Genomic DNA, 26,870 nt, shown 5'->3' with positions numbered 1-26,870 from the left:
CGACCTTGACTTTATCCAGTGTGGCCTTCTTGGTATTTCTTGCTTCAGTTCTAACACTTCTGCCCATTCTCACCTTCGGGCTTTCCTCATCCCTGGCCTGGATGATAAGAACAGCCTCCTAATTGATCCATTTGTCCTAAGATTCCTTACTCAGACTCCCCTACACACTGCTACCAGGATTCTTTCCCAAAAACAAAACAAAACAAAACAAACCTTAACGATAATCTCTTCATACAGCAAATCCACTTCTAGAAGATTCTCCTCACACATAAGGGTATGGATGTATGTATCCAAACATTTGTTCCCATTTTATTTGTGACAAAACAATTGGGTGACTTAAGTGTCTATCATATGGAAAAAATGACATTTTTTCTAATGCCTACCTAATATACAAGAAATCAGCAAACTTTTTCTGTAAAGAGCTAAATAGTCATATTTTAGGGGTTTCATGCTATATGATCTCTGCCATGATTACTTGACTCTGTTCTTACATCAGGAAAGCAGCCACAATGATGGGCGCCTTTGGGTAGCTCAGTTGGTTAAGCCTCTGACTCTTGGTTTCAACTCAGGTCATGATCTTGGGATGGTGGGATCTAGCCCCACATCGGGGTCTGTGATTAGCATGGAGTCTGCTTAGGATTCTCTCTCTCACTCTGCCCCTCCCTTGTGTGGACTCATGCATTCTCTCTCTCTCTCTCTCTCTCTTTCTCTAAAACAAATAAATAAATCAAATCTTAATGAAAAAAACAAAAAAGTGGCCAAAAAGATGATCCATAAAATAATGAGCATGACTGTGTTCCAATAAAACTTTATTTGCAAAAAAATAAAATAAAATAAAATAAAAAAATAATAAAAAAACCACTTTATTTGCAAAAACAGAGACATGCTGATTTGGCCCCTGGGCCTGAAGGTTGCCAATCCCTGGCATAGATTACAGTATGTATATTAAGGATAATAAGATGGGGCACCTGGGTGGCCCAGTTGGTTAAGCAACTTCCTTTGGCTCATGTCATGATCCTGGAGTCCTGGGATTGAGTCCCACATCAGGCTCACAGCTCCATGGGGAGTCTGCTTCTCCCTCTGACCTTCTCCCCTTCTCCCTCTGACCTTCTCCCATCTCATGCTCTCTCTCACACTCTCTCTGTCTCTCTCAAATAAATAAATAAAATCTTTAAAAAGAAATTGATGAGATAAATCTGCATGTGCTGGCAGGGAAGGATATCAACAATATACTCTTGGGCAAAATAGTATATCCTATGTTTGTCATTTTATCTTTCTTGGTGTTTCTATCTTTGTTAAAAAGATAAATGTCTATATTTATCTTTGTATATTTATCTATATACCTATATCCATATCTCTCTATATTTATATAGAGAGATATATATACACATATACAAACAGATACAGGGAGACAGAGACAGATGCAAGCAAAGGAATAAATAGATAAAATAGATGATACAGTATGCACAAAAAAGAAAAAGTCCAGAAGAATATACACCAAATAGTACTAGGAGCTCTTCTGAGAGAGGATAGGTAGGAAAGCAAGGAAATCCTCCATTTTCATATACTTGTGTATTGTTTAAACATCCACTTGGCTATGTATTATATTTACATTACAGAAAAATACTGAAATGATGAGTTATCTGAAATCTGAGCCTCTCTCTCCACTGGTAAAAGACCTGTTGTTTTGCATTGTCTATAAGATAAACTGTAAGCAATTTACCATGATCTGCCCTGGCACCTGCTCTGGTCTCCTCTCAAATCATCCTGCCTGCTCTGCAAGCCCCCTTACTCCCCACAGCACACTGGGCCGTTTTTTGGTGACTCCCTCTCTGCACACACGATGCTTCCTTTTCTCTCTAGTCGGCTCCTTCTTAGCTTCTCCTGCTCCCCCTTTCCTGCTCAGAGGGCAGGGGAGGGCAGTTTTTAGTACAAGACAGGTGAGTGCTCTTCTTCCTATCCATCACCACCCCAGCTAGCCGTCCCTTTCTTTTCTCCTCTCTCGCATCTTTCCTGTCTCCTACAGGCAAAAGTTGCCCCCAACATTTTAATATGTGATTCTTTCCATTTTCATATCCCTGGTTAGCCTGGGTTTCATCAGGTGGCCTACTGTCTTGTCATTTCTGATTCTCCATACTCAGCACAGAGCCTAGCACAAAGTAAAGACTCATTAAACCTACACACATGGAGACTTCTATTTAAGGAAATAGTTTAAGAATCTTAAGGTTACAATGGGGAGATTTTTACACTGAAATTTTAAAATGTTCAGTGAAGTCTACAACAGAGACTCGTATGGAAAAATGTTTTAAATATCCCCATATTATTCATATTGTTCATATGATTCATTAACGATCTGTAGGAGAAGCGTGCACATGTGGGTATGCTTTCTTGTTTGTGGACTTGGGTGTTTTCAGCATCATCTAAGTAGCCAACACAAACATTGTAAGTCAAATAGCCCAGTCTGAGATGTTGATTTATAGCTATATTCACAGTGAATGTATTCAGCTATAGTAATAGAATACCCTGTTAATGGGCTAGATAATGAGTGCTTACTTGTCTCAAATATGAAGTCTATAGGAAAGCAGGTGTGGATTTTTTTTAATTTTTTATTTTTTATAAACATATATTTTTATCCCCAGGGGTACAGGTCTGTGAATCACCAGGTTTACACACTTCACAGCACTCACCAAAGCACATACCCTCCCCAATGTCCATAATCCAACCCCTTCTCCCAAACCCTCTCCCCCCAGCAACCCTCAGTTTGTTTTGTGAGATTAAGAGTCACTTATGGTTTGTCTCCCTCCCAATCCCATCTTGTTTCATTTATTCTTCTCCTACCCACTTAAGCCTCCATGTTGCATCACCACTTCCTCATATCAGGGAGATCATATGATAGTTGTCTTTCTCTGCTTGACTTATTTCGCTAAGCATGATATGCTCTAGTTCCATCCATGTTGTCGCAAATGGCAAGATTTCATTTCTTTTGATGGCTGCATAGTATTCCATTGTGTATATATACCACATCTTCTTGATCCATTCATCTGTCGATGGACATCTAGGTTCTTTCCATAGTTTGGCTATTGTGGACATTGCTGCTATAAACATTCGGGTGCATGTGCCCCTTTGGATCACTACATTTGTATCTTTAGGGTAAATACCCAATAGTGCAATTGCTGGGTCATAGGGCAGTTCTATTTTCAACATTCTGAGGAACCTCCATGCTGTTTTCCAGAGTGGCTGCACCAGCTTGCATTCCCAACAGTGTAGGAGGGTTCCCCTTTCTCCACATCCTCGCCAGCATCTGTCATTTCCTGACTTGTTGATTTTAGCCATTCTGACTGGTGTGAGGTGATATCTCATTGTGGTTTTGATTTGTATTTCCCTGATGCCGAGTGATATGGAGCACTTTTTCATGTGTCTGTTGGCCATCTGGATGTCTTCTTTGCAGAAATGTCTGTTCATGTCCTCTGCCCATTTCTTGATTGGATTATTTGTTCTTTGGGTGTTGAGTTTGCTAAGTTCTTTATAGATTCTGGACACTAGTCCTTTATCTGATATGTCGTTTGCAAATATCCACTCCCATTCTGTCAGTTGTCTTTTGGTTTTGTTAACTGTTTCTTTTGCTGTGCAAAAGCTTTTGATCTTGATGAAATCCCAATAGTTCATTTTTTCCCTTGCTTCCCTTGCCTTTTGCGTTGTTCCTAGGAAGATGTTGATGCGGCAGAGGTCGAAGAGGTTGCTGCCTGTGTTCTCCTCAAGGATTTTGATGGATTCCTTTCGCACATTGAGGTCCTTCATCCATTTTGAGTCTATTTTTGTGTGTGGTGTAAGGAAATGGTCCAAATTCATTTTTCTGCATGTGGCTGTCGAATTTTCCCAGCACCATTTATTGAAGAGGCTGACTTTTTTCCATTGGACATTCTTTCCTGCTTTGTCGAAGATGAGTTGACCATAGATTTGAGGGTCTATTTCTGGGCTCTCTATTCTGTTCCATTGATCTATGTGTCTGTTTTTGTGCCAGTATCATGCTGTCTTGATGATGACAGTTTTGTAATAGAGCTTGAAGTCCGGAATTGTGATGCCACCAACGTTGGCTTTCTTTTTCAATATCCCTTTGGCTATTCGAGGTCTTTTCTGGTTCCATATAAATTTTAGCATTATTTGTTCCATTTCTTTGAAAAAGATGGATGGTACTTTGATAGGAATTGCATTAAATGTGTAGATTGCTTTAGGTAGCATAGACATTTTCACAATATTTATTCTTCCAATCCAGGAGCATGGAACATTTTTCCATTTCTTTGTGTCTTCCTCAATTTCTTTCATGAGTACTTTATAGTTTTATGAGTATAGATTCTGTGTCTCTTTGGTTAGGTTTATTCCTAGATATCTTATGGTTTTGGATGCAATTGTAAATGGGATTGACTCCTTAATATCTCTTTCTTCTGTCTTGCTGTTGGTGTAGAGAAGTGCAACTGATTTCTGTGCATTGATTTTATATCCTGACACTTTACTGAATTCCTGTATAAGTTCTAGCAGTTTTGGAGTGGAGTCTTTTGGGTTTTCCACATATAGTATCATATCATCTGCGAAGAGTGATAATTTGACTTCTTCTTTGCTGATTTGGATGCCTTTAATTTCCTTTTGTTGTCTGATTGCTGAGGCTAGGACCTCTAGTACTATGTTGAATAGCAGTGGTGATAATGGACATCCCTGCCGTGTTCCTGACCTTAGTGGAAAAGCTTTCAGTTTTTCTCCATTGAGAATGATATTTGCGGTGGGTTTTTCATAGATGGCTTTGATGATATTGAGGTATGTGCCCTCTATCCCTACACTTTGAAGAGTTTTGATCAGGAAGGGATGCTGTACTTTGTCAAATGCTTTTTCAGCATCTATTGAAAGTATCATATGGTTCTTGTTCTTTCTTTATTGATGTGTTGTATCACATTGACTGATTTGCGGATGTTGAACCAACCTTGCAGCCCTGGAATAAATCCCACTTGGTCGTGGTGAATAATCTTTTTAATGTACTGTTGAATCCTATTGGCTAGTATTTTGTTGAGTATTTTCGCATCTGTGTTCATCAAGGATATCGGTCTATAGCTCTCTTTTTTGGTGGGATCCTTGTCTGGTTTGGGGATCAAGGTGATGCTGGCCTCATAAAATTAGTTTGGAAGTTTTCCTTCCATTTCTATTTTTTGGAACAGTTTCAGGAGAATAGGAATTAGTTCTTCTTTAAATGTTTGGTAGAATTCCCCGGGGAAGCCATCTGGCCCTGGGCTTTTGTTTGTTTGGAGATTTTTAATGACTGTTTCAATCTCCTTACTGGTTATGGGTCTGTTCAGGCTTTCTATTTCTTCCTGGTTCAGTTGTGGTAGTTTATATGTTTCTAGGAATGCATCCATTTCTTCCAGATTGTCAAATTTATTGCCGTAGAGTTGCTCATAGTATGTTCTTAAAATAGTTTGTATTTCTTTGGTGTTAGTTGTGATCTCTCCTCTTTCATTCATCATTTTATTTATTTGGGTCCTTTCTCTTTTCTTTTTGATAAGTCGGGCCAGGGGTTTATCAATTTTATTAATTCTTTCAAAGAACCAGCTCCTAGTTTCGTTGATTTGTTCTATTGTTTTTTTGGTTTCTATTTCATTGATTTCTGCTCTGATCTTTATGATTTCTCTTCTCCTGCTGGGCTTAGGGTTTCTTTCTTGTTCTTTCTCCAGCTCCTTTAGGTGTAGGGTTAGGTTGTGTACCTGAGACCTTTCTTGTTTCTTGAGAAAGGCTTGTACCGCTATATATTTTCCTCTCAGGACTGCCTTTGTTGTGTCCCACAGATTTTGAACCGTTGTATTTTCATTATCATTTGTTTCCATGATTTTTTTCAATTCTTCTTTAATTTCCCGGTTGACCCATTCATTCTTTAGAAGGATACTGTTTAGTCTCCATGTATTTGGGTTCTTTCCAAACTTCCTTTTGTGGTTGAGTTCTAGCTTTAGAGCATTGTGGTCTGAAAATATGCAGGGAATGATCCCAATCTTTTGATACCGGTTGAGTCCTGATTTAGGACCGAGGATGTGATCTATTCTGGAGAATGTTCCATGTGCACTAGAGAAGAATGTGTATTCTGTTGCTTTGGGATGAAATGTTCTGAATATATCTGTGATGTCCATCTGGTCCAGTGTGTCGTTTAAGGCCTTTATCTCCTTGCTGATCTTTTGCTTGGATGACCTGTCCATTTCAGTGAGGGGAGTGTTAAAGTCCCCTACTATTATTGTATTGTTGTTGATGTGTTTCTTTGATTTTGTTATTAATTGGTTTATATAGTTGGCTGCTCCCACGTTGGGGGCATAGATATTTAAAATTGTTAAATCTTCTTGTTGGACAGAACCTTTGAGTATGATATAGTGTCCTTCCTCATCTCTTATTATAGTCTTTGGCTTAAAATCTAATTGATCTGATATAAGGATTGCCACTCCTGCTTTCTTCTGATGTCCATTAGCATGGTAAATTCTTTTCCACCCCCTCACTTTAAATCTGGAGGTGTCTTCGGGCTTAAAATGAGTTTCTTGGAGGCAACATATAGATGGGTTTTGTTTTTTTATCCATTCTGATACCCTGTGTCTTTTCACAGGGGCATTTAGCCCATTCACATTCAGGGTAACTATTGAGAGATATGAATTTAGTGCCATTGTATTGCCTGTAAGGTGACTGTTATTGTATATGGTCTCTGTTCCTTTCTGATCTACCACTTGTAGGCTCTCTCTTTGCTTAGAGGACCCCTTTCAATATTTCCTGTAGAGCTGGTTTGGTATTTGCAAATTCTTTCAGTTGTTGTTTGTCCTGGAAGCTTTTAATCTCTCCTTCTATTTTCAATGATAGCCTAGCTGGATATAGTATTCTGGGCTGCATGTTTTTCTCGTTTAGTGCTCTAAAAATATCATGCCAGCTCTTTCTGGCCTGCCAGGTCTCTGTGGATAAGTCAGCTGCCAATCTAATATTTTTACCATTGTATGTTACAGACTTCTTTTCCCGGGCTGCTTTCAGGATTTTCTCTTTGTCACTGAGACTTGTAAATTTTACTATTAGGTGACGGGGTGTGGGCCTATTCTTATTGATTTTGAGGGGCGTTCTCTGAACCTCCTGAATTTTGATGCTCGTTCCCTTTGCCATATTGGGGAAATTCTCCCCAATAATTCTCTCCAGTATACCTTCTGCTCCCCTCTCTCTTTCTTCTTCTTCTGGAATCCCAATTATTCTAATGTTGTTTTGTCTTATGGTGTCACTTATCTCTCGAATTCTCCCCTCGTGGTCCAGTAGCTGTTTGTCCCTCTTTTGCTCAGCTTCTTTATTCTCTGTCATTTGGTCTTCTATATCGCTAATTCTTTCTTCTGCCTCATTTATCCTAGCAGTGAGAGCCTCCATTTTTGATTGCACCTCATTAATAGCTTTTTTGATTTCAACTTGGTTAGATTTTAGTTCTTTTATTTCTCCAGAAAGGGCTTTTATATCTCTCGAGAGGGTTTGTCTAATATCTTCCATGCCTTTTTCGAGCCCGGCTAGAACCTTGAGAATTGTCATTCTGAACTCTAGATATGACATATTATCGATGTCTGTATTGATTAGGTCCCTAGCCTTCGGTACTGCCTCTTGTTCTTTTTTTTGTGTTGAATTTTTACGTCTTGTCATTTTGGCCAGATAAGAGTAAATGAAGGGGCAAGTAAAATACTAAAAGGGTGGCAACAACCCCAGGAAAATATGCTTTAACCAAATTAGAAGAGATCCAAAATCGTGAGTGGGGAGAAAGGGGATAAAAAGAGGTTCTAAAAGAAAGAAAGAAAAAGAAAAGAAAAAAAAAAAGAAAAGAAAAAAAAATTTTTAAAAAAAGAAAACACCTGAGAAAACTGTAAAAAAGAAAAAATATATATATTAGATAAACTAGTAAAAAATCGTTAAAAAAGAAAAAGGTAACAGTTAAAAAAAAAATTTTACCCGAAGGCGAGAAGAAAAAAAAAAAATGAAAAAGAAAAAATTAAATTAACTGCAAGACTAAAAAAAATCACAGGAAAAAAGCCATGAGTTCCGTGCTTGGCTTTCTCCTCCTCTGGAATTCTGCTGCTCTCCTTGGTATTGAAACCGCACTCCTTGGTAGGTGAACTTGGTCTCAGCTGGATTTCTTGTTGATCTTCTGTGGGAGGGGCCTGTTGTAGTGATTCTCAAGTGTCTTTGCCCTAGGCGGAATTACACTGCCCTTACCCGGGGCCGGGGTGAGTAATCCGTTTGGGTTTGCTTTCAGGAGCTTTTGTTCCCTGAGCGCTTTCCGTAGAGTTCCGGAGGACGGGAATACAAATGGCGGCCTCCTGGTCTCCGGCCCGGAGGGGCCCGGAGGAGCCGAGAGCCCAGGGCCCCACTCCTCAGTGCGCCCTCAGAGAACAGCGCCCAGTTACTCCCATCTGCCTGACCTCCGGCCGCGCTCCGAGCTCACCGAGCCTGCGACCGGTTCAAGGTAACCCCGAGCTGTGAGCTTACTGTCAGCTCTGTCTCTGTAGCCGGCTTTCCCGTTCCAATACCCGCAAGCTCTGCGACACTCAGACACCCCCGATCCTTCTGTGACCCTGCGGGACCTGAGGCCACGCTGACCCCGCGTGGGCTTCGCCCCGGTTTAGCCTCTGGAGCGATGTCCCTCAGCGGAACAAACTTTTAAAAGTCCTGATTTTGTGCGCGGTTTCTCCGCTGCTTGCCGGGAGCCGGCCCCTCCCCCCGGGGTCTATCTTCTCGTTGCTTTGGATTCACTTCTCCGCCGGTCCTACCTTTCAGAAAGTGGTTGTTTTTCTGTTTCCAGAATTGCTGTTCTTCTTCTCTTCAATCTGCCGATGGATTTTCAGGTGTTTGCAATCTTTAGATAAGCTATCTAGCTGATCTCCAGCTAGCTGAAGCAGTCTCAGCTTGCTACTTCTCCGCTTTCTTGACTCCTCCCCTCCAGGTGTGAATTTTTAATGACCAGCTCAACGCTGGCATCAGGGGCAAATGTCCTTTTTCATCTTTAAACTTTTTAAAAAATATTTATCTATTTGACAGAGACACAGCGAGAGGGGAACACAAGCAGGGGGAGTAGGAGAGGGAGAAGCAGGCTTCCCACTGAGCAGAGAGCCCGATGGAGAGCACATTCCCAGGACGCTGGGATCATGACCTGAGCCAAAGGCAGACACTTAACGACAGCTACCCAGGCGCCCCTCATCTTTACATGTACTATTTCTTAGCACATTGGCTTCCATCCCATTCTTGTTGCTTCATCGTTGTGGGCTTGCTCAGCACCACCGAGAATCACGTCCATATTTGAGGCAGAAATGAAAGAATAGGAGCAAAAGTCCTCTGTTCTTGGTCTTCAAATTCTGAAAGAGAAGTCTTGACTAGCACTCTTTCCCTTACTTTTTTTTTCCATCTTTTTTTTTAATAAACATATAATGTATTTTTATCCCCAGGGCTACAGGTCTGTGAGTCGCCAGGTTTACACACTTCACAGCACTCATCATAGCACATACCCTCCCCAATATCCATAACCCCACCCCCCTTCTCCCAACCCCCCTCCCCCCAGCAACCCTCAGTTTGTTTTGTGAGATTAAGAGTCACTTATGGGTTTGTCTCCCTCCCAATCCCATCTCGTTTCATTTATTCTTCTCCTACCCCCCCTAGCTCCCCACGTTGCATCTCTACTTCCTCATATCAGGGAGATCATATGATAGTTGTCTTTCTCCAAATGACTTATTTCACTAAGCATGATACCCTCTAGTTCCATCCACGTCGTCACAAATGGCAAAATTTCATTTCTTTTGATGGCTGCATAGTATTCCATTGTATACATATATGCCACATCTTTTTTTTTAAGATTTTTATTTATTTATTTGACAGATCACAAGTAGGCAGAGAGGCAGGCATAGAGAGAGAGGAGGAAGCAGGCTCCCCACTGAGCATCGAGTCCGATGCGGGGCTCGATTCCAGGAAGTTGGGATCATGACCTGAGCCGAAGGCAGAGGCTTTAACCCACTGAGCCACCCAGGTGCCCCACCACAACTTCTTTATTTTTTCATCTGTGATGGACATCTAAGTTCTTTCCATAGTTTGGCTATTGTAGACATTGCTGCTATAAACATTTGGGTGCACATGCCCCTTCGGATCACTACGTTTGTATCTTTAGGGTATATACCCAGAAGTGCAATTGCTGGGTCATAGGGTAGTTCTATTTTCAACTTGTTGAGGAACCTCCATGCTGTTTTCCAGAGTGGTTGCACTAGCTTGCATTCCCACCAACAGTGTAGGAGGGTTCCCCTTTCTCCGGATCCTCACCAGCATCTATCATTTCCTGACTTGTTAATTTTAGCCGATTTAGAAATGGGAATTATCTGATCCCTGCCTTGTCAGATATTCCTACTGATAAAAAGGATCAGGAAGGCTTTCCCTTCACAGAAAAAAAAGGAAAGCGTTACCACTCAGGCATTTCCTGATAGCTGCTCGGGGGTGGAGAGACGGGGGGATTTGGGGAAGGGGAAATGTATTCCTTAAACCTGAGTGTGCAATAGTTCTGGATTCCTTCCTGTCATTGGAGAGAGAATCAAGCTTCATGGGGCCAGAAAAAAGGGAGAGGGGCAACTGAAAGTAAAAGCCAAAAACCTCACCTGTATTCTTCATATGAATTCTGTACTTTTGGAGCTTTACTGAATTGAAACTTGGCAATGATTACTATTTGGTATTTCTTCCTTATCTGACAGCCTCCTTTGTGTGTTCCAATTTGGGAGCATCCCTAGGTGAGTTTAAAAAAGAATTTACATCAGTTTTGCAAATTGCTAAAATATCAAACAGTAAATTTATCTTTGACATCCACATTAATAATCCAGTAACACTTTTATATTTATTATTCAAGAAGGAGTTTCAAGCTTGAAATTTTTCCTACATACTTCTCCAAGCATATTTGAACCTCAGCCTTGCACAATTAAATATCAGTCTCTGAGAAGTACTTATTTGGAAAACTCCAGGTACCCTTTTACTGTGTAAGACAGTCAGCTTTCTAGAAGATGAAGGACGATCTATGAAACCAATTAAGATTTCTACCTAGATGGGATGGATTTTTGCAACTTTCAAACCTTATGCAAAAGGATTCTGCTATGAAAAAAAGGCTTAAAAACACATATTATCTTTCATAATATGAACGAAGAAGTGTCCCAACTCTTCTTAAACAGAAAATTCAATTCGATTTTAGCTCGTATCTAGAACTTCGCAGATGTCTGCACAGAGTCCCCGCTGCAGTCGTTCCCCTTACCACCACCACCACCACCACCCCACCCCCCGCCGCCTGTGTAACCATGGCAATACCTGGAGCATGTTTGCTCAAGATTTCTGTGTTCTGGTTCCAGGTGGAAGAAAGCATGGGGTGTTGTAATGGGCTGTTGTAAACGACAAATCGTGGACTAGATCATGTTATGGGACGAATTAACGTGCAGCATATTGCAACACTTGGAGTGTTATCCATGGAAAATGGAACGGAGAACTGGATTATCCCAGAGCAGAATTTGAGGAGAAGCGGCCTGAGGTTTAATGCTGCTGCTGTTAGTGAGCGCAGAAGGGGGTGGGGAGTTTTTCGTTCAGTAGATGTGAGTGTGTAAGAAGGGAAATTTGTAGGAAAGATTGAGCTAGGGAGGGTGCCTGTTGTAGCTTCTCAACCCTAAGAGGCTTTTTTAACTTGCAGAGGTATTTGTAGACCTCATGTCTTAGCATACATGTTGTATGCATGTTGTAGTTCCAGAAGTCTGATCAGTTTTACACAAAACTGTGTGTGCTTGTTTAATTTGTGTGCTTGTTTATTTGTTTGCCCATTCATTTTGTTTGCATTGTCTTCTCTGTTGAAAAAGGCACTAGGTGATGATTGGCCTCTGTGGAGATTACTCCTCTTCCCTCTATAATAGCATAGTAGAGTGGCTGAAAGCAGAGACCATGGAGCCAGACTGCCTGGGTTTAGGCCTCAGTATTCTCATCTGTAAAATGGGGATAAAAATAATTTCTACCTTATAAAGTTGTTACAAAAGAGAACATGAATTAGTGATTTTAAAGTCCTTAAAACAGTACCTAAAACAAAATATCCTGGGGCTTTCTGAGTGGCTCAGTCAGTTAAGTATCCAACTTTTAATCTCAGCGCAGGTCTTGATCTCAGGGTCATGAAATCAAGCCCTGTCATCGCTGAGCATGGAGGCTGCTTAAGATTCTCCCTTTCTGGGGGTGCCTGGGTGGCTCAGTGCGTTGAGCCTCTGTCTTCAGCTCGGGTCATGATCTCAGAGTCCTGGGATTGAGCCCCACATTGGTCTTTCTGCTCAGCGGGGGACCCGCTTCCCTCTCTCTCTCCCTGCCTCTCTGCCTGCTTGTGACCTGTTTCCCTGTCAGGTAAATAAATAAAATCTTAAAACAAAAAAAAAAATATTCTCTCTCTCCCTCTGCCCTTCCCACCTCTCCCCCATCACCGTTCACTTGTGCTCTATCTCTTTAAAAAAAATTGTCTTAAGTAAAATTATTGCCTGTTATTAAGGAGATAATAATATAAAGGATTGCTCAGTATACGCTTATCTCTGTTAACATTGCTACTCAGAACTAGATGAACATCTGCCAAGCTTAAGTGGGACCTTCAATTGTTCTGCTAAAGCTGCATTTCCTCATCCTTCAGAATCCCTTAAATTTCAAGTAATCTGTATTACACAATTTCCCATTAATAGGTTACCATGTGAATAAGTCGAATGCAGTCTTCAAGCTGAAACAAGGAAAAGAAACCGTGGATATTGGAAGTGGAATTTCCATACCGGAATTACCCAGGTGAGTGAGGACCTGTGGCACCTGTTGCTAATGAGGTGGTTGGTGCCTTTTGCATTATGAAATATTTTTAGGCATCTTTTAAAATGCCCTATAGTGGGGTGCCTGGGTGGCTAAGTGGGTTAAAGCCTCTGCCTTCAGCTCAGGTCATGATCCCAGGGTCCTGGAATCGAGCCCTGCATGGGGCTCTCTGCTCAGAGGTGAGCCTGCTTCCTCCTCTCTCCCAAGGATTCTTGTATCTGCATATGCAAGTACCATAAATCACACCTCCAGTTTTCGTTTTTTCCACATAAATTCCTCCTTTGCCACACTTTTAAAAATAGACTTCTCTTTCCTATATATGAAATTGAATTGCTGCCCAACCCCATCTTAGATTTTTATCTTTTTTCTAGAATTCCCAGTTCTGGAATTCTAGAACACTGTGATCTCAAATCTGATGATAAATTTTTCTCCAAATGTCCTTCCCTCCCTTTACTAACAATGAGATGCCTCAGTTATTTTCAACACCAGTTTTATTAACTTCCTTTTTTCTCTTTAAACTCTGAAATATCAAATTATAAACCTTTATGCCTTTCCTCAACTACATTATTTCAGAGCCGATGCCTCCTTTTACATGTGGTTTGTCTTTCACACAAAGTATTAATTATTATCCCTTCTAAAATCTACCACACCTTACTTGGGAGTATTGTAACACGAAGATTAAAAAGCTAAAAACAAGCCAAAAGACTACTAAGATGATCTCACTCTGCTTCTGTAAATGCTTTTTTTATACTCCTGACCTGTGTACTTAGCTGTTGCCGGGAACAGGAACAATGTCTGGTTTCTAGTAGTTGTTCACTAGGTATCTTTTGAGAGACTGAATGTGAATTTTAGTAAGAGGCAGGCACTGTCTTCTCTGTGCCCTTCACAGTAACTCCTGCAAGGGTTCCCCCTTTCCTAAGACCAGAGACACACAGGATCTTGGTTCCTGAGTGTCCCAGTTAGCCTTGTCCAGTTCTCATCAAGTAGCATCTTCTGTCTTCCTCACAAATGCTACAAAATTCCAGTCCCAAGCCTCTGCTCATAATCTTTCAGTTTCTGTCAAGCATTTAAAGATGAATAAATATGAAGGTCAGTAAGGGTTCCAGGATGATGTTGAGTAATTCTTTAGAGATCATGTAGTAAATTGAAACAGAGAGGTGGGAACTAAACTATGAAAACAGGAGACCAAGCCTGAGAGTGAGAGCTCTAAGTGTGAAACTGTTCCTCCACACAAGGGGAAACTGGTGTGCCCAGAAAATCCCGTTAGCGTTGGCATCCGGATTGTTGTGTGCGGGTACAGAGGGAAGCAAGCAGAAGTTTACAGTCTGCTAAAATAACAAAGCAAATTAATTTTGAGCGACAAAGACCTGTTAGCTTTCCATCCAGTTTCATCTTTCCCCTGATATTCCAGTAGACATAGCTGTCTACTAATTTTTCTTTTCATCCGACTTCCTCTTTCTTGTCTGTCATGGGCTTACAACATTCTGAGTCCCAAAGTCGTCTTCAGCAGCACTCTAAAGATCTTTTCTTCTCTGCTCCCTATTCTCCCCAACCCCTTAACTTTTTCCTCCCAAGTTTTTAAAGTCATATTTTTTGTAAAGTGCTAGAAGTACTTAGGTTTATAACTACGTTTCTTCCTGGGTCTGGTACCATAGTTTTTAATGTTTATGTGTTTTTTCTAAACCAGTGGGTTAGAAGAAATTTGCATTTGAGAGTTCCTTTATTTGGGGAGATTTACCTGAAGCCTAAGAATTAACGCTACAACCATACTAATAACATTGAGATTTATATAGTACTAAATTTTGGATTTCCTTATAGAAGATCTCTGGAAAATTCATGACAGAGGAGTGAAATGCCAGGAAATCCGAGCTGAAAATTCAAGGCAAGTCCAAGATTTTGATTTTAAGATTAGAAGTCTTGGAATAAGAACGCGAGTACTGGAAGTGGGACCACACTAGTTCACACTAAATGTGAGAAAACTAACACTGGAGTGCATTCCGAAGCATATAGCCCAAATGAGAAAGTTCTCTTCCATAATGGAGATCTTATGTAGGACCAAGATATTCCAGCTTTGAAGTTGCCTTTTAATTCTTCTGAGGTACACAGTAAGGGAGGCATTGTAGATAGGTCTCAGGCATTTGAGAGACTCTGTGCATACAATGCAAGGGAAGGTTCCTTCTACCAAATGGTAAACCACAGTGGGTGTCAGAGAACATTCATAGTGGAGAAACTGTGAATCTACTTTATAGATTCTGTATCTATAGACATAAAAGTCTCTAGAAATTGGTTCTCAGTGAGTGTGCCTTAGACATTACTGAATTTGGAAATTTCTCCCCAGGAATAGAGAACTCACAAAACACCAGCAAACTCAAGCCAGAGAGAAAATCCATAAATGCAATGAATGTGGAAAGTCCTTCTGCCAGAAGTCTATCCTTATAATACATCAGCATATTCATTCAAAGGACAAACCAGGGAATGCGGGGAATCTGGCTCTAGAAATGGAGACCGCACAGTACAACAGAAAACTCCCACCAGAGAGGAAACCTATGAATGTAAAGAGTGTAAAAAAACTTTCTATCACCTGTCATCTCTTAGTAGACATTTGAGGACTCATGCAGGGGAGAAACCCTACGAATGTAATCAGTGTGAGAAATCCTTCTGCCAGAAGCCACACCTTGTAGAACATCAGAAAACACACACAGGAGAGAAACCCTTGGAGTGTAATGAATGTGGGAAGTTCTTCTATGTTAAGGCATACCTCATGGTACATCAGAAAACACACACAGGGGAGAAACCGTATGAATGTAAGGAATGTAGGAAATCCTTTTCCCAGAAATCACATGTCACAATACATCAGAGAACACATACGGGGGAGAAACCTTACAAATGTAAGGAATCTGGGAAATTCTTTTCTAGAAATTCACACCTCAAAACTCATCAGAGAACTCACACAGGAGAGAAACCCTATGGATGTAAGGAATGTGGGAAATGCTTCTACCAGAAGTCAGCCCTCTCAGTACATCAGCGAACTCACACAGGGGAGAAACCCTTTGAATGTAATAAATGTGGAAAAAGCTGTTACTATAAATCAGACCTCACGAAACATCAGAGAAAACACACAGGGGAGAAGCCCTACGAATGTCATGAATGTGGTAAATCTTTCTCCGTGAATTCAGTCCTCAGATTACATCAAAGGATGCACACAGGAGAGAAACCCTATGAATGTAAGGAATGTGGGAAATCCTTCTCTCAGAAGTCACATTTTATCATACATGAGACAACATGTCAGACTTAACTAAGTACCAGACAACCGACAAATTATAAAATCTGAGGGAGACCATTCATTCAGAAGTCCTAGTAGATTGCACAACACAGAAATCACATGAGAGAAATCCTATAAAAACAAATGAGTATCAGGAAGTTTTCTGACAGGGCAGCCATCGGTAGATGCCAAAGCTCACCTGAGACGCTCCTATCAGTCCCCTTCCTGAGCATTCCAAAATCGCTGACACCAAGTGCACTTGGAGCACTCAGAGGTGTAACTGCATAGACCGCCTGTATCGAGAAGTGCTGCTTCCGTGAACTGCAGATCCATGATGCCAGGCTAGAACCTTTGCAAGCATTCCAAATATGTGCAAGTTTCTTGACAAAAATTCAAGGAGAATCTGTACTGAGTGGGGTTAACAGATACGCCAGAAGTCATGTTGCAGCAATTAGATTCTGAGGGGTTTTCTTTGCTTTTTGAGTTTTCTTTGTTTTTTTTTTAAAGAAACCTACCAATGTCCAGACATTTTAAGCTTTTTTTTTTTAAGATTTTATTTATTTAACAGACAGAGATCACAAGTAGGCGGAAAGGCAGACAGAGAGGAGGAAGCAGGTTGCCCACTGAGCAGAGAGCCCCATGTATGGCTCGATCCCAGGACCCTGGGACCATGACCTGAACCGAAGGCAGAGGCTTTAACCCACTGAGCCACCCAGGCATCCCCATTTTAAGCTTTTTAAAAAGGACAAACACATTGAAAAAACCAGGTGACATCCTTGCACACATGTGAAGAATCCTTTAGTATGTAGAACTAATGTGAGTCAGCACACTGCAAGACAGGCTGTGGATGTTTATGTGCACGTGGATCCATCCGTATTTGTACATAAGGAAATATGTAGCTTTGGTTCAATAGTTTTCACGAATGTGAACATACTTCACATTATGTCTGGGCAGTGACTCCTGCTGTTGCTCTAATGTGTATTTTAAGTGTAATGTTCTTTTAAAATTGTAACGTTTCTTTTTCTCCTTTTTTTTTGTATTTTTTAATGAATATAGATGTTACTGAACCAATTGTTAAGAAAGGTCAGTGAATTTTACATTAGGGGCACATTTATTTATAATAAAAGACAAATTATTTTTAAAAACAGCTAAAAACAATGCTATGTAAAGTAGTAGTATCTATCTTACTGTTGATATTTTAGCGGGGTGCAGAGCTATCTGCATTAGAATTTTGTATGTTTTGAGAATGTTCTTCACTGCCTTTTTCTTCAGAGTAGAAGCAACATTGTAGTGGTTAAGAGTGGGAACTCCAAACTCTTTTGGCCACAGCTCAAATTCCAGCATGGGGCATGCCACGTAACCTCTCTGTGCCTCTGTTTCCTTTTCTATAAAAGAGAAGTGATAATGATAGGATTGCTTTGAGGTATAAATGAGTTAATATTTTTAGAGCACTTAGAATAGTGTCTGAGACACAAGAAAAGCACATGTTAGATACTATTATCATTATAATTTGTATTTCTTCAATAATGTTGGAGAAAAAAAAGTTTGCTACCAGCATTCACCACTCACATTATTGCTGTAGTGCCTTGGTTTGGCTTGGTTGTGCCTTTTCCCACAAGTGACTCAGATATTCAGATGGGACCCAAAGCCTGTTTCTGTAGCCTACAAGCCAAGAGTGATTTTGCATTTCTAAGTGGGTGGAAGCAAATAAAGAATATTTTGTGACATGTGAAATTATATTCAAATTTCAGTGTCCATAAATAAAGTTTTAGAACACTATTAGAACACTAATAAATATCATTTGTCTCTTTTTTTTTAAAGATTGTATTTATTTATTTGACAGAGAGAGATCACAAGTAGGCACAGGGGCAGGCAGAGAGAGAGAGAGGCAGGCAGAGAGAGAGAAAGGGGAGGAAGCATGCTCCCTGCTGAGCAGAGAGCCTGATGCAGGACTCGATCCCAGGACCCTGAGATCACGACCAGAGCCAAAGGCAGTGACTTAACCCACTGAGCCATCCAGGTGCCCCCTCATTTGTCTCTTTTGCCTGAGGCTGCCTTCAGCACTACAAGAGAAGAGTTGAGTAGTTCTGACAGAGACCATATGGCTCACAGAGCCTACCCAGCTACTGTCTGGCACTTTACAAAATTAAGTTTTTCTGTTACTTAGAGCTGAAAACACCACAATCAATGTATATGATGTACTTTTCTGTATGTTATGTTTCAGAAATGATGCAGACAGCAATTTGTGGTTGGGTGGTTTTGTGCAGTGTATTTATTTTGTACGTTGTATTTATATTTTAAACGCCTAAGCATTTGAATTTTTTCAAATAAGTGTGTTTTATTTGTTGAACTCTTATAAAATTGAAACATTTTCTGATGGAATGTAGCAGTACATGTATAAAATAAACATTGTCTAAATTAAATCAAACTGTTAATTGGTCCTTACTTAAAAAACACTCCCTTATTTTCTTCCAAGTCAACGGCCAGTGTTCCCTATATCATTTTATAATTTTCTCACTATCCCATGAGCATCTTTGTCATACTTAACTAGCATAATCTAGTAACAAAAACCTTATAGTACCCAACTCCACCAGCTCCATTACTAGTAACATACATTACGAGTATTACTAGAGTACTAGCAGAATTATTTTATTGCCTAAACTACCTGATTGCTAAATGCCACTCCGATCTGAATCCTGCCACTTTTCTGCCCTTTCCAAATGAGGACTTTCTTGAAGCTCAACTTCATAAACATGGCTTGATTTGTCTGCTGTTGACCACTAATGAACACCTGCTTGTGATACTCAGTAATTGCTTTGTCGTCTATGTAACTTCTGAATACTCAAAGAGAGTAGAGTAAATACTGTTACCAATACTCTACCCAATACTGACATGAGCATGCCATCTTGCTTATAGCTATGCCTTTGGAGAAGTTCTTTATTTCAACCTGCTGTGAGAGCAAATATGTTTCCTAATTTCCCCTGGCTTTTCAATCAAAAATGAAGAAGTATTGCTTTTTGCCCTGAAACAAATAATACATTATATGTTAATTAAAAAATCACTGCTTTTTGAGGAAAATCTAATAACTCTGTCAAACTTGTCATTAAGAATAAAGTCTTTATTGACCTGTACCCATGGGGCAAATAATACATTATGTTAATAAAAATAATTAAAAAAATAAAATCTGTACTAATGAAAAGACTTTAAAGATACTCTGATGAGAATAAAATATTCCTGGCCTTCAAAATCTAGAAGGGTGGAGAGAGACTGCCAACCTCTTGGCCACAGTTTTAATCCATGAATTAGTAAACACAAGAGTCAGTGGATCAGGGACAATGGATCACCAGATCAACTGATGGGTTTTTCATCAGCACACGTGCTTACGAGGGCCATCCAGCCCAAAAGCTCCACAATTCTGAAGGGCAATCGGCAGTAGCATTCACTATGACTATGTTCTGTACAGTCAGAAAGTCAGCTACATCCTCACTTCAGTGACCAAACTTTTACAACTGAAAGCCAGCCAGTCAGTCCTTCAACATTCCTTTTTTTGAAAGCCCACCAATCCCTGAATCCATCTCCCAAGTCTTCTATCACTTCTTACATTCCTGTGCTGATTTAGAAGTATAGCCCATCTTCGGTTAGTATGGTGGTCAAAGAAAGACAATATCAGACAATATCAATTCCTTCTCTTATTCCATTCTAAAAAGCTATATTTCTTTCTTTCTTTCTTTCTTTCTTTCTTTCTTTCTTTCTTTCTTTCCTTCTTTTTTTCCTCATCCCCTTCTATCTTCGCTGGCCTCTTGACTTGCTTTGACTCAGTAGCATATGGCAGAAGTCCCAGACCTTTAGGAAATATGGCAGTTTCCACTTTCCTTCTTGAAGCTAATCATCACGCAGAAAGTTCAAATAATCTGAAATTACAAAGCTGGGAGGAAACTCAAGCCATGAGGAGAAAGCCCCATTTAATTCCAGACACGTGAGCAAAGTTTCCTTAGACCTTCTGGCCTATCCCATCACTGGCTGAATTTAGCCGGCCAAACAAGACTTTTTAGCTAATGCCAAAGGGAAGCAGAGAATCCACTCACTCTGCCTACAAGAAACAATCATTTTAAGCCAGGAAGTTTTGGGTGTTTTTGTTACGCAGTAATAGATAGCTGAAACAGAAAGAGAGCCATAAATCGAGCTTGGTGTAGATACTGGCTAATCTCTTCTATCTCAAAAAGCTATGCAACATGTGAAGCCCTGAGAAGTTTTGCCACATTAATAACACTACAATGACCACTGTTTAATCTGATGTCTAAAAACGATTTACCCACATACAACAATCTACCCCCATGACAAAGAAGCAATCCCAGCTCAACTACAACTGTATGCTGGAAATTAAAAAGACTAAACTCCAATGACAGGGAAATTGTTCAGATAGTTTTTTACCGTAAGGGTTCTATTTAAGAGATTCAACAGGTGACCAGATCTTGCTTTATCTCTGAAGTTCAGACATGGCTTGGGACCCTCCCTCATGGCGCATTATAGCTCTGGGCCAAAGGGGTATTTTGGGTTGTCTGGTTGATACAGGTCAGAGCCAAGTACTGGGCTGCCCTGAGAGAGTTAAGAGGAGGAGGTTGGGGCTGGGACTAGTTGGTTTGCATTTGAAAGATGTACCCCAGGACCAGCCCTGGGCCATCTCTAAGAGAGGCAGACTGTCCCTGGCCAGCAAGCTTTTTAAAGTTGCGCAACATAAAATACAGAAAAAACATGACAATACATAATGCTTTCAGGTAAGAGACTATTCCTCATGATAATGATAATGTGATCTATACTTCTAAAATGCTTATAAACCCTCATGAAATTGTTACTAAATGACCTGAGGAACAACTTGAATTTTCCCCCTCATAAACTGGGATTATCAAATATCTAATGTCATGTAAAATGTATGCCTGAAAGGTAAGAACTGCATTTCCAAAAGTGAAGTCACCAGAAATACCTCTACATGTTCTCTAACGAGTTTATGTTAAAAGAGGTACCAATCAATGTCAGTCTTAAAATCATATTGAAAATGATCATCTCCTGTATTTATACACTTAATAATAAATGCTACAAGAATAAAACCACCGATACAAATTACCAGAATATTTGATCTATTTATTTCTACCTTTGGAACAAATGGACAAAACAGCTTACGTTGTAAAGGCCCCACAGGCTAATACATCCATTCATTGGAGTAATACCTAGAAATAACACTTACGTTGACCACTGCACAGAAAGAATCTTTATCCATGTCTGATCCCCAGATGCTTAACTGTTGCCGCGCCACCAGTACGGTCAGCCAACAATAAATGGTGATTCTGCACTGAAGAGACTAAAAGCTTCAATGGTCAAAAACGTTTTGACCAAATGAGGGAAACTGAGAAATTCTAATGAGGAAAAGAATACAGATCTAACTAATGTGGAGAAGCTAAGAGAAGAACACTGACATTATAAGAGACAGCCTCTGAGTAATACTTAACCGTTTAACTCTCAATTTTTTTTCAGAGAATCCATAAAAATTAATATATTCTTGGATGTCGTGGGTAGGCTACTTAAAGGGAGACTTCCAAGACTGGCTTCTGTTAGCTGCCAAAATACTAAGTTTACCTACAAAAACAGAATAGTTAAGATTCACTGTTCTCATTGTAGCCATGATTTCCCATTTATCCTCATAAATGAATCCTGCATTTTAGCATTGCTCTATTGTATGAGTAAATTTGTGTAAAGGATATCTCTTAATTAGCGTTTTGATGGAATATGGACTCCCTAATTACAGATAACCGTTCAGAGGCTCCAACAGCATGAGCAACATCTCACACTATCTCATCTCATCATTCCCTTGGCTTGAAATTGTCTTTCCCCTCAAACTCTTGTCACACCCTGGGGGGAGTCCTTGCAAGACTGTGACCATCCCATCTCACATGTCTGTGACAAGACTGGCCTCAACTTTCCCCATGGTGCCTGCCAATCCATTTCATCCCAGAATCCCCCTTAAGGGAGCTTTAAGATTGACCAAATCTTCCCCTGAAGAGACTGAGAGCAGAGGTGGTGGGTGATTTCAGTATCTCAGACCATCCCCCTACCTCTTCTAGCGGCAAAATGTTCATACCATAAAACTAAAGAACTGCCATTTCTGGAAACCTCCAGGACATGTGCCCTCAATGTCATGAGTCCAATTCCCAGAGAAGCACTAGGGCCAGGAGAGGTGCAAGGTTTTGTACTACAGATAATCTTTTCAAGGTACTGGAAGCCTGGTCATTTTAAAAATAAAATACTTTATAAAACAGAAAAGAATGGAGAATAATAAAAGAATAATACCTACCCCCCTGTTAATAAATAAAAGGTTACAAAGTATCTCTAAGAAACTTACTCTCAGTAAGTAAGTAAGTAAGAAAACTTACTCTAAATAAGTTTCTCTAAGTAAGTTCTTTCTTTCTTTCTTTCTTTCTTTCTTTCTTTCTTTCTTTCTTTCTTTTTTTAAACTTCAGTTCTCTTTAAGCAATGCAGTATTCTCCAGGAGCAATAAGAACTCAACAATGCTTAAACACCTATTATGTACCAGGCACTATTCTTGGCATGGGGTTTACAGCAGTGAACAAAAGAAAACTCCATGTGTTCACCGAGGTTTACTTCTAGCTGGGGAAGGCAGGGTAGGTAGTAAGATACTTGTTATGAAAACCTAAGAAAGAAAGCTGGAGAACTGATGGGGGTGTGGGTTGTCAAGGAAGTCCTCAAAGGACATTACACATGAGAAAACACTGAGGATATAATCAGATGAGCCATGTCACTATATACAGTAAAAGCATTTAAGGCAGAAAGACAAAAAATATTTGTAGTATATACAAATACAATTGAAGTATATCCTAAACAAATCGCTGAAAAGATACCCTCACTATTTATAATGCACTATTTTATTTCTATTTTAGCTTGCATATGAACCCATGAACACATCCACTGAAAGAACAGCCTACTAACAGATGTCATCCTACAATTTTAAAACCAAAGCTCCAGGAGTTAACAAAGAGGAATGGGATTGCAGGGTCACAGGGCTGGTCCTCTGAAAAGTGACCATGCTAACTCTGTAGGGCCCAGAGGCCACTAAAGTGGGAGGGAGCATACCAGTTATGGGAGCAAGGTTTTTGACATTTTATGTGAAATGGTACCTGGTTACCTCCAACTAGAAGGTGAAAAGTTGAAGATGTATACTGAAGTAGTTGCCCTAGCAGCGGCTACACATATAAGGCAAAGAGATATTGCTAAAATGCCAACAGATCAATTAAAGTGGGATTCAAAAAATATTCAAATTCAACAGCAAAAGGGCAAGAGATCAGTCAACAGAAAAAGAGGGATCAAACATAAATAATGGAAGTACAGAACTAAATCCATCAACAGCTACATTAAATATGAAGGAAGGAAATGAGGAGAGGGATGGGAGTTTTCGAGAAGGCCAAGTATGGTCTTGAAAGGCTCTGGCCTCCTTGCAGGCATCTGTACGGTCTCCAGCAAGTGGCAGGGTACTCTCTCCATTAAACAGAAACCGCTGCTTCTGGCAGCCTGGAGAGTTAAACAGAACCTCTGGGATCAAGAGTCTTGGGTAAACAGCTGCAAATTTCCCCATTTGAGATCCCAATTTTCCACTCGTTCTTTAGGAGATGCCTGAATTTCACACAAGAAGTCTGTAATGCCTGCCCCGCTGCAGTCTCCTGCTATCCTGAAGTTAAACCTTGGGCAGGGCTTAACAGGACACAACCTCACTTCTCAGGACAGAAGAGTCTTCTGAATGCTTTTATGGAGGTCTACTATCCTTGACTGTGTGCCCGGAGTTGACAGCTAACTTGAACCTGTATCTTCGAGGCCTCTACGGCAGAAAGTCAGGAACTCCGCCACTCATAAACCTGTCATTGCCCAATCCTGTTCCACGTGCCACCACAACTACACAGGACAAATGTACCCGTCCTCACCCTCCTCCGTGCAGGATGACAAGGGCTAGCCTCAGACTATCAGCGAGGTGCCCTTCAGCGAAATGTGACTACTAAGCGATGGAGCTTTAAATTCCAAGTCAAGTTCTCATTGAAGGGACCACTGTGGGCACCATTAGAACTACACTGGGTTTTCACCAAAGCAGAGACAGAATTAGGCACAGATAGTTTATTTTGGAGGTCACCTCGGGAAACGGAGAGGGGAGGGACAGAGTTGAACAGTTAAGGAGGGACAGTAATAAAGTGCTACTGGAGAGGACAATGGCTAATGTGACTGTGGAATGTGAATGAAACTAAAGGACACACCTCAGTACAGATTCTGTTCAGGGATGACCGGGAGAAAGTTAACATTCAGTGTATTTTTTGAGGGGGAGGAACCATTTTTTTACTGTTTGCTCACAGTCCACTAATACTGATGTTTTATCACTCCATGAAATATGGAAAATTACTACCCATGTTCTTTACAGGTCCTACTTCAAAATATAATTTTCCTTAGTATTTTCTCTCTATATATACCGAGTACCATGTCAAATGCTTCCAGTATGAAATAATTTAAGAAACCTATGAAAATAGTTTTATACTTACCAATATTTTTACCCATTCCCTTCTTTTTCTTCTGAATTTCCAGACTCCTTCTGTTATCATTTTCTTGAGAAAAAAAAAAAAAAAAAAAAACCTCCTTTAGCCACTGTTTGAAGATAGGTCACCAAGCAACAAACTGTATTCCTTTATCTGAGAAAATATTTTACTTTTATTTCCAAAAGCTATTTTTAATACAGATACACAGTAGACAATTATTTAATGGTTTAGACAATTTTATGCCATATACTTCTGGCCTCCAAGGTTTCAGATGAGAAATCTCTTGCCATTTGTTTCGGTGCTCCCTAAAAGTTAATAATTTTTCTTGCACTTCTTTCAAGGTTTTTTTCTGTTATTAGTTTTTAGGCTGATTATAATGTGTCTCTGCATGGACTTGTTTTAATTTATCCTCTGGTGGTTTACCTTTCTTCTTCAATCTGTGTATTTATGTTTTCTGCCAAATTTGAAAGATTTTCAAATACATGCATATTTTTATTGTGCTTTGTTTTACTGCACTTCACAGATAATGCATTTGTTACAGATTAAAATTTTGTGGTGATGCTCGGTTCCAGCCAATCTGTTGGCACCATTTTTCCCAAAGCATCTGTTCACTTCATATCTCTTTGTCACCCTTTGGTAAGTCTCACAACATTTCAAGCTTTTTCACTGTTATTATTTTTGTTATGGCAATGTAATCAGTCATCCTGATGTTAGCATTTTAATTATTTGGGGGCACCATAACTGTGCCCAGCCAAGACGATCACCTTAATCATAAATGTGTGTGATGACTGTTCTACCAAACAGCCATTCCCCCATCTCTCTCTCTCCAAGAGCCTCTCTATTCCTTGAGACACAACAATGCTGGAACTAGGCCAGTTTGTACCCTACAATGTCCTCTAGGTATTAAACAAAAAGTCAACATGTCTCTTAAATTAAATCAAAAGCTATAAATGATTCATTGAGTGAAAAGGGCACATCAGAGGCCAAAACAGGCCAAAAGTTAGGCCTCCTCTGACACTCAGCCAAGTCATGAATGCAAAAGGAAAGTTCTGGAATGAAATCAGAAGTACTACTTCAGTGGACACACAGATGTTAAGCAAGCAAAACAGCCCTATTGCTGATCCAGAGAAAGTCTGTGTGATCTGGATAGAAGGTCAAACCAGCCACATTCCCTTAAGCCAAAGACTACTCCAGAGCAAGGTCCTACCTCTCTTCAATTTTGTGAAGGTTGAGAAAGGTCAGTGAGCTGAAAAAAAAAAAAAAAGTTAGAAGCTTAGAGAGGTTGGTTCATGACAGTTAAGAAAAGGAGCCATCTCCGAAGTATCAAAGTGCCAGGTGAGGCAGCAGGTGCTGATGGAGAAGCGGCAGCAAGCTCTCCAGGAGATGGAGCTGAGATCATTCAAGAAGGCGCTACACTGACCAGCAGATTTTCAAGTAGACAAAGCATCCTTCTATTAGAAGGGGATGCCATCTAGGACTTTCATAGCTGGAGAGAAGTCAATGCCTGACTTCAAAGCTTTTAAAGATGGGCTGACTCTCAGCAGGGGCTAATGCAGCTGATGACTTTAAATTGAAACCAATATTCTTCTATGATTCCAAAAATTTTGGGGTCCTTAATAAATCTGCTCAATCTACTCTGCCTGTATCCTATCAATGGGACAATGAAGTCTGCATAACAGCACATCTGTTGACATCACAGTATATGGAATATTTTAAGTCCATTAATTATTGACATGTATCACCCAGATAAAAAGATTCCTGCTCATTCGTCCAGTCACCCAAGAGCTCTGATGAAGACGGACAATGAGATTAATCTTGTTTTCATGTCCGCTAACACAACATCCATTCTGCAGCCCAAGGATCAAGGAATAATGTTGATTTTCAAGTCTAACTCTTTAAGAAATACATTTTGGGGGTGTCTGGGTGGCTCAGTCGGTTAAGCACCCAACTCTTGATTCTGACTCAGATCGTGATCTCATGGGTCATGAGATCAAGCTCCCCATCAGCTCTCAGCTGGGAATGAGCTTGCTAAAGATTCTCTTTCTCCCCCTCCCGCTGTGCCTTCCCCTGCTTGCGCTCTCTCTCTGTCTCTCAAAAAAGAAAAAAAAAAAGAAATAGATTTTAAAAGGCTATAACTGGGCATCTGGGTGGCTCAGTGGGTTAAA

The 26,870-nt window shown here is 40.2% G+C and overlaps 1 protein-coding gene and 2 long non-coding RNA genes across 21 annotated transcripts in view; 1 reads left to right on the top strand and 2 right to left on the bottom strand.

Annotated features, from left to right (window-relative positions):
• LOC309859856 (uncharacterized protein) overlaps window positions 1-15,949 on the top strand; it is a gene marked incomplete at its 5' end in the record, with an annotated part of 81,446 nt that extends 65,497 nt beyond the window's left edge. For 11 of the 17 annotated variants that reach the window (XR_014308963.1, XR_014308964.1, XR_014308965.1 and 8 more), the window contains 3 exons: window positions 12,747-12,843; window positions 14,680-14,743; window positions 15,200-15,949. Coding sequence is in view for 6 of the 17 variants with exons in the window: in XM_082721071.1 (XP_082577197.1) it covers window positions 10,758-10,793; window positions 12,747-12,843; window positions 15,200-15,467 (401 nt within the window). Of the gene's footprint in view, window positions 1-10,757; window positions 10,794-12,746; window positions 12,844-14,679; window positions 14,744-15,199 lie in introns of all 17 variants that reach the window. The other 6 variants (XM_082721069.1, XM_082721070.1, XM_082721067.1 and 3 more) reach the window with 3 other exon arrangements.
• On the bottom strand, window positions 793-2,356 carry LOC309859879. The gene is made up of 2 exons (XR_014309013.1): window positions 2,231-2,356; window positions 793-1,878 (listed from the first exon to the last, which is right to left on the bottom strand). It is a non-coding gene; the product is annotated as an uncharacterized lncRNA (long non-coding RNA).
• LOC309859866 overlaps window positions 10,694-26,870 on the bottom strand; it is a 28,864-nt gene continuing 12,687 nt past the window's right edge. Inside the window, exons 3-4 of one of the 3 annotated variants that reach the window (XR_014308976.1) lie at window positions 24,712-24,774; window positions 10,694-10,789 (exon numbers count right to left, since the gene is read on the bottom strand). This is a non-coding gene — a long non-coding RNA (uncharacterized lncRNA). Of the gene's footprint in view, window positions 10,790-23,450; window positions 24,006-24,711; window positions 24,775-25,489; window positions 25,952-26,870 lie in introns of those variants that run through there. The other 2 variants (XR_014308977.1, XR_014308978.1) reach the window with 2 other exon arrangements.

The sequence above is a fragment of the Mustela nivalis genome (genome assembly GCF_964662115.1).
Source record: "Mustela nivalis genome assembly, chromosome: 2".
In the NCBI taxonomy this organism is placed as follows: domain Eukaryota; kingdom Metazoa; phylum Chordata; class Mammalia; order Carnivora; family Mustelidae; genus Mustela; species Mustela nivalis.
The sequence above is the reverse complement of the archived record's forward strand: the minus strand, read 5'-3'. Positions and strand labels throughout refer to the sequence as shown.